Genomic DNA, 13,188 nt, shown 5'->3' on the forward strand with positions numbered 1-13,188 from the left:
AGTAGGAGAACAACGTAATCTCTTTGTGCAGTGACTCCCCTTAAGCACTTGCACTCAGAATAACTTCATTCTTTTTTTTGGCATTGTCTTGAATGTGTTTTTTATATTATAATTCAAATACATTGGATTTGTAATAGGTAATGAAACTTAAGTTTTTGTTCCAGCTTATTTATTTCTTTCATTATTAAAGAAAATAAAACTTTTCCCTGTTTACTCCGTATGAATTCTCCTCTGAAAATTATGATGTAACTAACATGTGACCTTTGTCTCCTGTGGCTCATTTGTGGAAGACTTGACAGCCATTGTTTAATGAGTTGTGGGTTCTGTTGTGCACACTGGGCCTCCTCTTCCGATCCATGTAGGTGATGTTCCTTCTCCTCAGTTTGAACACAACCAGGATGATGATGATGATTTTGACTGGCTATTTCCCTTACCAGGACTTGCTCTAGGTACTACTTTCTCTGAAGAAGGAGAACATAACATTTAATCTCTTTTTAACCATGATTTTGCAGGTATGTTCTTTTCTTTCATTTTCTGCTGTATTTTTGATTCTTTCCATTCTTTACTCTATGAAACCCATTTTAAAGGTTTTGTCTTTCCTCCTTTGCCTGATATTAGGGTTCATGTAGACTTGTTTCTCGAACAACTGCATACCATACTCATCCTCCTCACCTTCTTTACTCATTTGTTCTGGCGTACAGCCATTTTTCTTTTCCTTTCCTTGATTGCCAATCTTTGGAATTTGTTTTACCTGCTTGGATGGCAGACCACTAAACTGCTACATCACTTTCTGATTCCCATATTTTCATGCCTTTGTCTTTTTCTTACCATCCTTCTACATTACTTCTCGTCACTTCATCTTATTTCTGAGGCATTTCATCATGCTCTCAACTGCCAGCATTTCTTCCTTTACCCATCTAAGCATTAGTCTGATTTTTCCTCGCTTGCTCCAGTCTTTTATACCCAACTTAATTGTCCTTGGTGATATTTGTCTCATGACACTCATCACCTACGTCAATGTGCCTTCTATCCTAGTACTGTATATAAGCACCTCATTCAGATAATGTTGTCACTTTTTCTTGACAAAGTGTCACTAATGGGTTTCCCAATATTACAATCATTTGGAGATACTTTAAACATTATCAGTGTTATCTAGTTGGTTTTTGCAATAGTAATTTATAATTAAAATATTTTTTTTTTATTCTGATTGGGAAGCCAATTTACAGCATGAATTTCCAGATTATTATTTCCTGCATGGAGGCAAATCAGGCCTTTCTTATCCCATCTCTGAGATCTAGCATCACACAACAATTGGAAGAGGAGGGCACTCTTGGTTGATACTGTCAGTGATCTTATTCGTAGTGCGATGGAGACATATGTTAGGATCTGTGGTGGTCCTCTAGGGGGCTCTGAGGCTGCAATTGAGGGTGATCCTTGATATTCTGGAGAGAATTTGTATATGCTTTTTTCTGTGCCCTCTTTTAGTCTATTGACTTTTGAGTTCCCTGTGGGACAATGGTGAGTTTGCAGATTAACAGTGATGGGTTCCGGGGTTCAATTCTATAAGGTGGGTGCAGCGGAGGGCCCAACATTTCTTTGCTCTAATAAAACAAAATATTGTTCTACTCAATGATGAAAAAAAAACCCCCGCTTTGGGATAAGCTGCCTTTGATTCGTTGATCCTTAGAGAATGTGATGTTTTGGGCTTTTTCCTGGTTGCTTTTGAGCCTGCTCCTTACTTGATGGCTGAAAGGTCTGGGAGCAAATTTGTAGTTTTTCTCTCTGTTCACAAATATTGTGTTTCATGTTGGAAGGTTTACTTCAGTTACATGAAGGGACAGTTATGCCTTATCCGACACTTCATTGGAACTTCGTGATTTAGCCTACCACTACCAGGTGGATGCATTTTTTGACTCTTAAATAACACTGTGCACATTATGAGTGGGAAATAGAGCTGTGGTGACACTGTGTAGAGCAGGTCACCCCTCAAACAGTTAATTTGCTCTCCTCCTGTAGCAGAAAGGGTTCTTCATCTCTGTATATGTGTCCGGTTGACTTAGGATGATTCTGGCAATAGAAGAATTGTTTTAGAGATAGATTAAGAGGTGGTTTTCTTGAAGTTTACTAGATTAACTGAGGGATTGATAGGATAACAACCACTAATTATTTTGTGCTATATTCTGAAGATAATATAAGGAGAGAATGCAAGTTTAATATTTATAATACAGTGTAAGTTCCAGCTCACAGAGTTTTATTTTTATAACAAGGTGAGTGACTGATGGTATGAGTTTCTGTAGGCTGTAACTTTACAAATTTAAAAAGAAATTGTTGATTTCCTGAAAGTAAAGGGTGGGTCTAAATTTTTACTTAAGGATGACTATGTAAGAACAGCCTTAATGGTCCAAAGAATCTCTGTTTGTCCATTTGTTATGTAAACCATAAAGTTGTAACAAAATGTTAAAGTGAATTGAGAAGTGTTGTGACATGTTACATAACTCTAAATAAAAAAACAAAAAAAACTTAAGTTTCAAATAGTGGTATAAAAATATTAACGAAATTAGAAAATTAAGGAGTATTGCACTGTTTAAGTATTTGTGTGTGTGTGTGTATATATTTGGTTACTTAAACTAGTGAATACTTTATTTGTACTTCAAAAATTTCTGACTATAGCACTAAAAACTTCTTTAGGAGATTTTTAAATCTTCAGAATATACAGGTCTAACACAAGCAGAATGTTACCCTAACTGATTGATGCAAGTTGGAGCTGACTGAAACTTCATTGATAGCAAAGGTTTAACAATAATCAGTTTTTAAAATAGATATGTTTTCTTTAATATTTGACCAATTTAAGAAGATATTGACAGACAGAGGGCTACATTGCTGGTATCATAAATAACAGTGACATGAAAACTAAGTGTTCTGAATTTCTTTACAAAAATCATGATTGTCAGTTTTTAAGCTTACATGTAACTAAAAAAAATACTAAACTAATAGTGGAGAAAATTAATTAAAACAAAAAACAATAACATTTCTTTAAGAATACTAGAAATTACATTAAACTTTAATTTTCAGAAGATGGATATTATACAAAAAAATTTGGTCTACTCTCACTTTATTATGGAATACCTTGACAAGAATCAAAGACCTGAATTCACTATAAGATAGTCATTCTTTGAATTTCATTTATTTTGAGTGAGATTAATCTACTATTGAAGTCACATGGCACATAATTTGTAGAAATGTAGTGATGAACATGGGCAAAGATAATTAAGTTCTTTGGCTACTTTGTAAGATTTTCTAATGCTGCAACTAATATAAACATGTAGTAGTTCTTGAGTTTGTTAATTTAAAAAAATAGTTTATCCGTTATTCCTTGTGTAACACATGTAGCTGATAAATCTTTAAAACAACCTAATTGTTTACTGTAGATGTACAATTTATGCTGTTACTTCAGTCAAAGAACACTCACTTTAAACTTTTACATAGGTTATAAGTTGCTTTGAAACAGATATCTCTCACTTGAATCATCTAACAGTAGCTGCTTTGTGAATTGTAACGGGGTCATTTTTCTTCCAAGTGTGTATCTTATGTTCAGCTGTCAAGAACCTAGCACTTCTCTACACCCACAGTGTATCAAAGTATAACCACAATATCAAAGTCCTCCAGCTACAGTAGGTATAACCACACCTTAAAATGTGACTTCCCATATCTTTCAGGACAAACAATTCTTGTGACTTAGAGTTTGTAAGTTGTCAAATAATACATAATATTTGAGCACTGTCAAATTTTGTCAAAAATTTCCTTGATAGACATGAAATGCTATATATACACACACATGCATACATAGCCTACCTAGCTATTTTTCTCCTACTGCCTATAATAATTCAATGTTGGATAGGATAATGCCAATACATTGTATTGTTTTATCCTGTATAAAACATAGGTTTAATGAGTTCATGCTTTCAGCTGTAATATTGAAATTTTATGTGCATCTAGTATTAATAATAATTTTATTTTCCAGTTTTGCAACACAGATAAACCATGTTATAAAAAAACTAAGTTAACTGGATATTTGTTTGTTTTTTTCACATTCCCCATAATTTGTCCATTGTGGCTAAAACCAAAAATGTGTAAAAATAACATTTCGGGTCTATCTGGTATTGAATGAAAAACTTAGGCAGTGACTTGGAGACAAAAGACAGACTTAGGATGGACCAAAAAAAATCTGTAGTTAACTTGATATTTAGATATGTTGGTTTATGGTAGTTTTCTGACTTTTGGCATTTAAAGATATAAATCCTGCTGAACACATACAGTGTAGATTCCTGGAATATGCTGCTCTTGCTACTTCTGAAGTTTATTTTATGTAAATTTATAGAGTTTGAGATGATGCTGATTGATGTGTTAGATTATTTTGACTAGTTGGGTATCTGTGGAAAGGTGTGCCTGTTCTTTGAAACAGTAAGATTATTCTACAGTTGTAACACAGTGTTGAAAATTTCACTGAACAGAAATTATGGTGGGTAGGCATTGAAATTATTATTTTGTAGAAAGACAAATATAGGCAAAAGTGTTGAGTGTTAGTGACAGTGTGTATCTTGTATCAACTTTTAAGAAGTTACATGAAAGCTATGACCTGACATATTGCTCATCTGATTAATCAGTCACATCTGGTCATAGAAAATATAACCAGACGTTTGGAGTTTTTTTGTTCAACATTAATAAAGAAAAGCAGTTAAAGCTCAATGCATATGCTATTCTATTGAGTTTAAAATACTTGTGAAACATCAGGTCAAAGTAAATACCAAATATGATGCAACTCTTTTCATTTCTGCCACTACACATGTGACTGAATCACTGCCAAACATATTAAATACACCTAATTATAAAGTACAATGTAAGAGAAGTGAAATTATTTCATCATTGTCCACTCCATCTGCAAAAACTGCAGCTTTGGAGTATGATCCATAAATTTAACCAACTGCATACTTTTACAGCAGGTTATTCTGTTGGAAAAAAAATTAAAATTAACTATTACATTTGGAAATCCACAATATAGTATTATTTTAACTTTCTAGTCTTCAAAACTAGCAAACCTCAAGAAATACATATAGTAAGAAAATAATCTCACATGCTAGCTCTGAACTCCAAATTTCTGGAGTATTCAACATGTGAGCTTTTAACTGGTGGTGTTTTAATCGTTTTGTGTAGTAATTATTTATTTTATATTCTTAAGTAGGAGTAACTTAATCTCTTTGTAGGTTATTAAAACCAATACATTGATGTTTACAGTCATTAGAGAAAACCATGTTGTAATGAGTAGTTAGGAAAAATATCTGTGCATAAAAAAGTTGAACCTGATAAAATTTAATTAAACAATCATTTAAAAATGTGATATTTCAGATAACTCCTAGTGAAGTAAAGCTGATTATAGACACAATGAAGTCCAATCCAGCAGCATTCCATGAGACTGGTATCCATATTGGTGGAGAAAAATACATTTGTTTGTCTGCAGAAAGTACCCTGCTTCGGGGTAGAAAAGGAAGTTCCACACTTTGTATAGTTGCCACAGAAAAGTGTAAGTTCTCCCAAAGTATTTTATAGATTGTCTTTCAGAAACTGCTTCCTACAAACTGGTCATTAGAAATGCTTTTTCTTGTAGTCTTAGGTACTTTTCCAAGGTATCTACAAGGTCATAAAGTAATAAAATTTTGTTGTTAGGTCATAAAATCAAAATGTTTTGTTATTTTGTTTAAAAAATGATGAAGAAAAGTCAGTTCAGATACCTTTTAACAAAACCCATTAGCTCCTTAGATCCTAGCCTAATCTGGACCAATCCAGCACAGAGTAAGAAGCGATTTAACTCTCTTTGTGGCAAAATAATTGATACTGGTCAGCTAGCATCTATTTTGGCTGATTCAGTTTCTAGTGGATGGAATGATCTATCCATTGGGCTATCCTAAGTTTCTGGAACAAGCGAAAGCCTTTTCCAGATGACCTGCATCTAATGAAGATGCTATGTGTAAAGAAAATCTACTGGACTATTTCTATCAGGAAATAGTCGGCAATCTGTCCCAGCATAGAGATTTTTATAGGACAATTCAAGTGGTTATTCTAATTTCCCATGGTAATGTGGAAGTTGAGAGAAGTTTTCAGTTAACAAGAACCTGTTACAAGATAACCTACAGGAAAAATCTCATGATATCACAACATCTAGCACATCAGGCAATCTGCCAGGAGAAAAATTTCCTGGATATCAAAATTGACAAAAAGATGATTAACTGTGTGCATTCTGCATCAAAAAGGCGTGTACAGGAGCTCTCAACTCAAAACCAGCAACTCATTTAGAAAACTTAAAAGGCTTGAGAAAAGGAAAGCTGCTTAATTGATCAAAGAATTGGGAAAAACTAAAGTAAAAACAGTACGCACAAACTAATGCAGCAATGTGTTACATTGATGAACAGTTAAGTGCCTTTAAAAAATCTTGGAGATAGGCTGGTTCTCTTATTGTCTGAATGATTTTTTTCAGATATGTGGTATATTTAAGGGAGTTTTTTATGTTGTCTGTCATATGAAAAAATTTATTTTTCTCTATGTTGTGTGAATAGGTAAATAAAGTATTTCCATAAAAAAGTATTTCCGTAAAAAAACATTCTATTTAAAAGTCATCATTTTTCACACAATAAGAATTGTAGACACCTTGTTTTCAGTACATGTACTATAATCATATTAGGCATTTTGTTTTAGCCATCTGAAGAAGCTAGCACTTTGTACAGTGAATACTTATAATTGCATGAATTATAATTTTTTTTTTTCATTGTGTTAGGCTTATTATTTAGGTATGTAGCTTGAAAGCTATTAATGTTGAGGTGCATGGAACATTTTCCTTGTTAAGAAAAAGCATGCCAGTCAAGCAGCTGTGATAATTTGTTAATAAAGTAAGACATTGGTTTCAGGTTTAAGTAGTTTTTCTTTAAAACATTTTATCTTAAGTCCTGAGGTATATCTTTGTTTTGAAAATTTTATTACCTTTTGGAATATTCTTCTTAGTTCATATGAAAGTTTTTGGGGTATAATACACCATGTAGGAAAACAAGTTTTTATTTTTTGACAGGTTTGCTTGCAGCAGCTAGTTCAGATGGAGTACCAGGTTGCCAGATCAACTTAGTTGTTGAAAAATTAGGGGACTACTTGAGATTTTCTGGTTATTGAGTAAGTTTTTTAATATGAGAGCACAAAGTGTTAGAAACTACACATCAACAAAACTTGGCACTACTGCCTATTAGTGATTTAATGTTAAACAACTCAGTGCAAATTTAAAAAACTACCAAAATATAAGGTTTTATATTCAGCATACTTGATGCCATTTTAAAGTTAAAAATAGTTTGTTCATTTCACTTGTTAAATTATTTATTTAAGTGTTAATTTTGTTCCAGGACCTGACTTAATTCAAAATATCTTAAAAATTTATAAGAAGATGATTTAATACAATACTGCATTGAAATTATTATTTGTCTCAGAGTGAATTAAAAAAACTTTATAAACAAAAAGACAAGAGAAAGAAATTACCATATATAAAATATTACTGATGCTAAGATTTAATTAAAACATTAATTAATTTCAACTTGTTTGAAAAATGATCAGACATACAAATCTGTTTTTATTGCAGTCTTGAATTAACAAATTAATAGGCTCATGCAGTAGGTGTATTGGAGATTTGAACATTTTTCTACTATAGTTTTATTCTAAAAGACTACTTATATAAGGCTTACACCAGACTTTAAACATTGTTTCCACTCTATAGTCTTGGTTAAAATGATGAGTTTATTACTGCTTTTCTTAGAAATTAAATTATTATTATTATTTAATAAAAGTTATCAGACTTTCTAGAGTTACTACCAAAAGTGAGATAATGTAACGTCTTTTGTTCAATGAAAACTATTCCAACAAGTTAAAACAAATCCAAGAAATTTTTTTATTGTAAGGTTGACTTTAGACACAGTATACTCAATGTAACTTAACTTTGTGTTGTACAATCAAAAACCAAACTCATGTTTTAATACATTGCAACAAAATTCAAACTTGTGTGTTCAGGTCATTATTGATGGTGATTATTGTATGGCACTAATTTTTATTTGTGCAGGCTCTATAAAGTTTCTTTTGTATTTTCACATTTACTTATGATTTATAAGATTACAGAACATTTTTTCATGTAACTATCCACCAGTTAGTGTTATTTATGGAATTATAGTTTATGGATAGTTTGTTTTTTTCTTGCAGGTATTTCAATTTTCCTAGAGCACATACACTTCCACTTTCTGTCAACTCTTCAAGCACAAACTGTTGGTTTCTTCAGTAACACTTGTATTACATAACAGCAACTTCCTTTTTTCTTCGGTACTTATGTGGGTTGAGTTTTGAACATAGAATGTTTGCTAGTCACAGTACCAGTGATTGGAAGAATTGTTAATAAGTGGTCCACAAATTTGTCTTTTCCAGAGATATTGTATGGATTACATCATGTTTCGGTAATTGATTCTACAGCATATTGTACCACTTCATTGAAAACTTCCTAGTTTCAGAAGAAATTAGGTTCCTCTGTAGCTGATTACAATCAACTACCATGGAATATTTCAACTAAATCTTTTCTTTTCCTTAAAGTCAAATCTCGGCAGTTCTTTTATTATTATTATTATTTTTTTTTTACTTTTGCTTGTTATCATGTTGATGTTACTTTTATAATTTTTGATGAAATATGAAAAATTATCCATGCAGCTAAATGCAGCTTAACTTTCTTTAATCTTAAAAAAATGTTTTAGTTCAAAACGTAAACAGCTTCAGTTTGTATGTTGTTTTAATGTGCATAATATATTCCTTGTGCCAAGGGTTACTATCTTAATTCTTATTTGACTACCTTGTACAGTATTTGGTATCAAGCTTTCTGGTTAACACAATATAATAAATCGTCATTCCAGTGAGTGTTATGCAATTCTTGTGATTTCTTTTTAATGTTATTTTCAATTATCTAGACTTGTGTTAAAAATAGTAAAAAAACATTACATCCCAGATGAAATTGAAAAAGAAAACTGTTTCCTCTTATACTTGGAATATAATGTCAAATATCACACATTCAGATCCATCCAAGTTTTTCTATAACACATTATTACATAATATTTTAAAAATAGGGACTTAATTACATAGTCATAAATTTTATTTCTGCTTATTCATCTTGTTTGCCGTTTTCAAACATTTACAGATAATGTCATGCGATCTTTGTTTTCTTCCAAAGCTAAAATTGTTTATTTTTTCTTGATTACTATCTTAAAAACAGTTATTCACTGCAATAATTGGTCACTGATTTCCACTGTATGTTTCTTATTAGTCAATCCAGAAAGTATGCATTACCTTCAAATAGGGTTAGTATTTTTGTACTCTGATTAAAATATTAGTATACTGGTCAGTCTATAATGCTGTGACACTAACATGAGATTGAAATGTACTATATGAAACAAGTTTAATCTAGCTTTATACCAAATATCCAACATTTTCTTAATAATGCAGAAATAAAATAATTCTTATGTAAATTATTCGTAGTGAATGATGGTAGTGTAACGGGAGACCGGTAGGCTAGTCATTTGAGGTTCAACTCCAACACCAGTTACAAATGAATTTATTTAAATCCAGGTTATGCAGTTATGAGTGGAGTACACAAGTCACCAACTCAAGGAAGTTTACAGTTAGAATAAAGATTTGACTTGAGACTGAGGTGCAAAATAACATATAAAACTTTAATTCAAAATATATTCAAATATTCATTCAAATCTGCAGTACCAAAATTATTTTGAAAAGCTTCTACGTTAAAAGCATCAAAGTCTTTGCTTGGAGTGAGTAAACTGTTCATTGATTAAACCATCAATAATATTCATTAAATATGATAATATAGTAAACAAATTATCAATTAAAACATTGCACATAATACACTCGGACATAGTTAAGCGTATTCAATCTGGTTAAAACTTCCTCTAATATATCTCTCAATAAAGCTATTACTTCTTCAGTAAATCTTACTAAATCTACAAGTGAGTTCTCTTTTAACATCATCTTATTATTTGCACATTATACATCATTTCCTAATTATGGTGTTAGACTAGAGAGTGTAGCAATAATACTTGCATAGAGTTTGTGTGACGAATATTTTCAATAGATTGCAGTACAGCCATTCTTCTTAATTCTGGGGTCGAACTGGTGGGAAGTCTGTTCACTTCTAGGCTTTGCTGGGAAGAAACGGTTTTTTTTTTGGACCAAAAACATGACTTTTTATTCACATTTTTGTGTTCATACAATGATTAAACTAGCACTACATACTTATACTACAAGTAGATACTCTGTCTGATTGGTTTGATTGTGATGTTTTATCAAACCAAAACAAATTGGTTATGGTCAAAAGCTGTTAAATGGTAGTCTATTTTCATGTATTTCTCCACATCTTCCTTCCAGTAAAAGTCCTGCAAGTTGTTTTATATAGGACTCGCTTTCTTTAGTTAGTGTTGATAATATAAACTTTCTCTCTGCTTCGATCTGTGTCTGTTTAATGTAGGTAAGATAGACCACTGGTTTCTACTTCATATATTGTAGCATGAAATGCATCTCATTGTTTACTTATTTGGACAATCATCTCTAAGAAACTTCCATTATACATTTGCTAGTGTGTATATCTTTTCTTTGCTTGACATGTATGCGTGTCATACATGAATGTTCATGAAAGTTTTATTTTTCATCCACATAAGCATTTGTAATTCTCATAAAATGCCTCAAATGCTTCAGTAGTATTTTTTTCCATAGGTGATATTTTTGTAACTTCAAAATTATTGATTGCTTTCTGGAATTATTTTTAACATATTGTTGGACATTCAAACTCAGCAGTCATATACAAGTTAACATATCTGTATTCTCACTTGTTTAGTTTTTGTTCCTAACCTTACATTCTAATAGTTGTACCATTTTATATCCACCTTTTTTAACACTTAGCTGACAATGACTAACTGTATTTACGACTCTATATTCTAATATTTGTAATGCACCAGGGTAATTTTGTTACATCTTCCTATAAAGAGTTATTCTCATCCCTTGCGCCTGCTTAGATCTTTTTATTCTGATATATATACATATTGTAAGTATCCATTTATTTTGAAATCCAAATATTGATAACTGTATTTGTCTTTTTAACTGTATCTACAACCATGCATCATGATATTTTGTACTGACACTTGCTCATCATTATCACATCAGAGCCATTGCTAGGTACTTAAAACATTTGGGGCTGGGACCCACAGGCATAAGAATTTTTGGTGTTTTAGTATGATATTTTCTATATCTGATTTTTCAAGTCACCAACTGAAGATTTGGGGCACTGTCAAATAGAATAGGAGCACGGACCCTGTGTGTGTCAGTGCCTAGCCATGCCTCAGTCTCTCATAATTTTTCTTGTACATCGCATTGTCATGGTTATTGCTATTCTTGAAAGTTCAATATTTTAAACTGTACATTTCAATAGCTTAAACTTGCCCTGCTCTAGTTGCAAACCTGTTATTTACATTTTTTTTTCTCAATAAATTTCTGTCCCCTGGTGGGACAGTGGCAAGTTTACAAACTTATAACGCTAAAATCCTGGGTTCACTTCTCTGTGGTGGATGTAATAGATAGCCCATTGTTTTTTTGCTTCAAAATATATATTTTGATAACCTATTTCACACACTGACCTTGTATAGTATAATGTTTATCATACCAATTTTAGTTCATTAGAATCTTGCTATAATATGCATTTGTAGTTTGTGGAAAATAATTCTAAGAAGTAGAATGTTACTACAGTTTTTGACCCAGCTGCACAGTAAAATTAATGGGGTAGTTTTTAAATGTAGGTTTAATACCAAGTATTCATATTTGAACCTCATTCGTCATAGATGCCATGATAAAGGATATTAGTGTCAAAGAGAAGTGAAAATATAAACACAGAATGGCAGCTTGATTAGACTTCTTTATGAATGAACATATTTAATCTTCTAATGGAAAATTTGGTGTTTAATAATAAGTGAAAACAGTTCAAGACACTATACCTGTAAAAATGAATTCAGTCAGTTATCTTGGATGTTTATTTTAGTTGCAGTGGAAGAAAAAGATGGTAAAAAGTAGGAAGTAAATTAAGCTGAAAAACATTTATTACAAGAGTACATAAGCAGCTATAAGCATGCTGGTTATAGTTTCTAATACATTATGAAAATATTTTCTTATGACTTGCAAACTGCCATGATAGTTCAAAGGGGAAATATAAAGGGGTTACATTTGCCTCTTGAAAAAACAATAGCCTTCAACATTTGGTGACAGCCCAATGGAAAAGACAATTTATGCACTTGTATTAAGTCGTCAAGAAATTATTGGTGTTTTTTTTTTCATATGAAAAACCCGAACAACTTGTATATCAAAACAAAAAATTTATTAAATGAAATAGTCTCCATTCTTATCGATGAAGATTTTTCATCTCACAATCAGGTTGTTAATGCCCTGATTAAAGAAATAACTTTGCTTTGAAGCAAAAAACATGTCAATGTCCTCTTTAACACCTTCCATATTTGCATACGTTTTGACATTAAAATCGTTTTGCAGCGAACGAAAAAGATAGTTTCATATCTGGAGAATATGGTGGGTGGGGGAGAACTTCCCAACCCAACTCCATAATCTTTTGTTGCGTCAAACGTGCATTGTCGTGGAGAAGAAGAACGCCTTTCCGATTGACGAGTGAAGGGCGTTTCTGAGGAAGGGCTTGATTTAAATGTTCCACTGGTTGTGGAGTGGTCCAGTCAAAGTTCTGACTTGAATCCAATAGAAAATTCACAGCGATATTTAAACATTGCAGTCCATCAACGATCCCCAATGAACTTGTCAGAATTGGAGCAATTTTGCCAGGAAAACCTTCTTTATGGAGTTTTCCCATATTCCTTAGATGTTTACGTATTGTTTCATGAGAGACATGCAATTTCAGGACCATTTCACGAGTGTGTTGCCTCAGGTTAGTCTCAACAAACGTTTTCAGAGCATCAATATCAATTCCAACATGTCGTCCCCTGCCATAGTTTTTAAGACTAAAGTCACCTGAACGAAATTTGCTGAACCACCGTTGACACTTACGAATGT

At 32.1% G+C, this 13,188-nt stretch overlaps 1 protein-coding gene across 1 annotated transcript in view; it reads left to right on the top strand.

The window, feature by feature from the left end:
* The window catches only part of LOC106458325 (profilin-1-like), a 12,848-nt gene extending 3,869 nt beyond the window's left edge, over positions 1 to 8,979 (top strand). The window contains exons 2-4 of the mRNA XM_013917834.2: positions 5,404 to 5,578; positions 7,115 to 7,212; positions 8,281 to 8,979. Of these exons, the coding sequence (XP_013773288.1) occupies positions 5,404 to 5,578; positions 7,115 to 7,212 (273 nt within the window). The 3' untranslated portion in view covers positions 8,281 to 8,979. The remainder of the gene's footprint in view (positions 1 to 5,403; positions 5,579 to 7,114; positions 7,213 to 8,280) is intronic.
* Positions 8,980 to 13,188: the final 4,209 nt, after the last annotated feature.

This window comes from Limulus polyphemus, unplaced genomic scaffold (assembly GCF_000517525.1).
Source record: "Limulus polyphemus unplaced genomic scaffold, Limulus_polyphemus-2.1.2 Scaffold445, whole genome shotgun sequence".
Taxonomy (NCBI): Eukaryota; Metazoa; Arthropoda; class Merostomata; order Xiphosura; family Limulidae; genus Limulus; species Limulus polyphemus.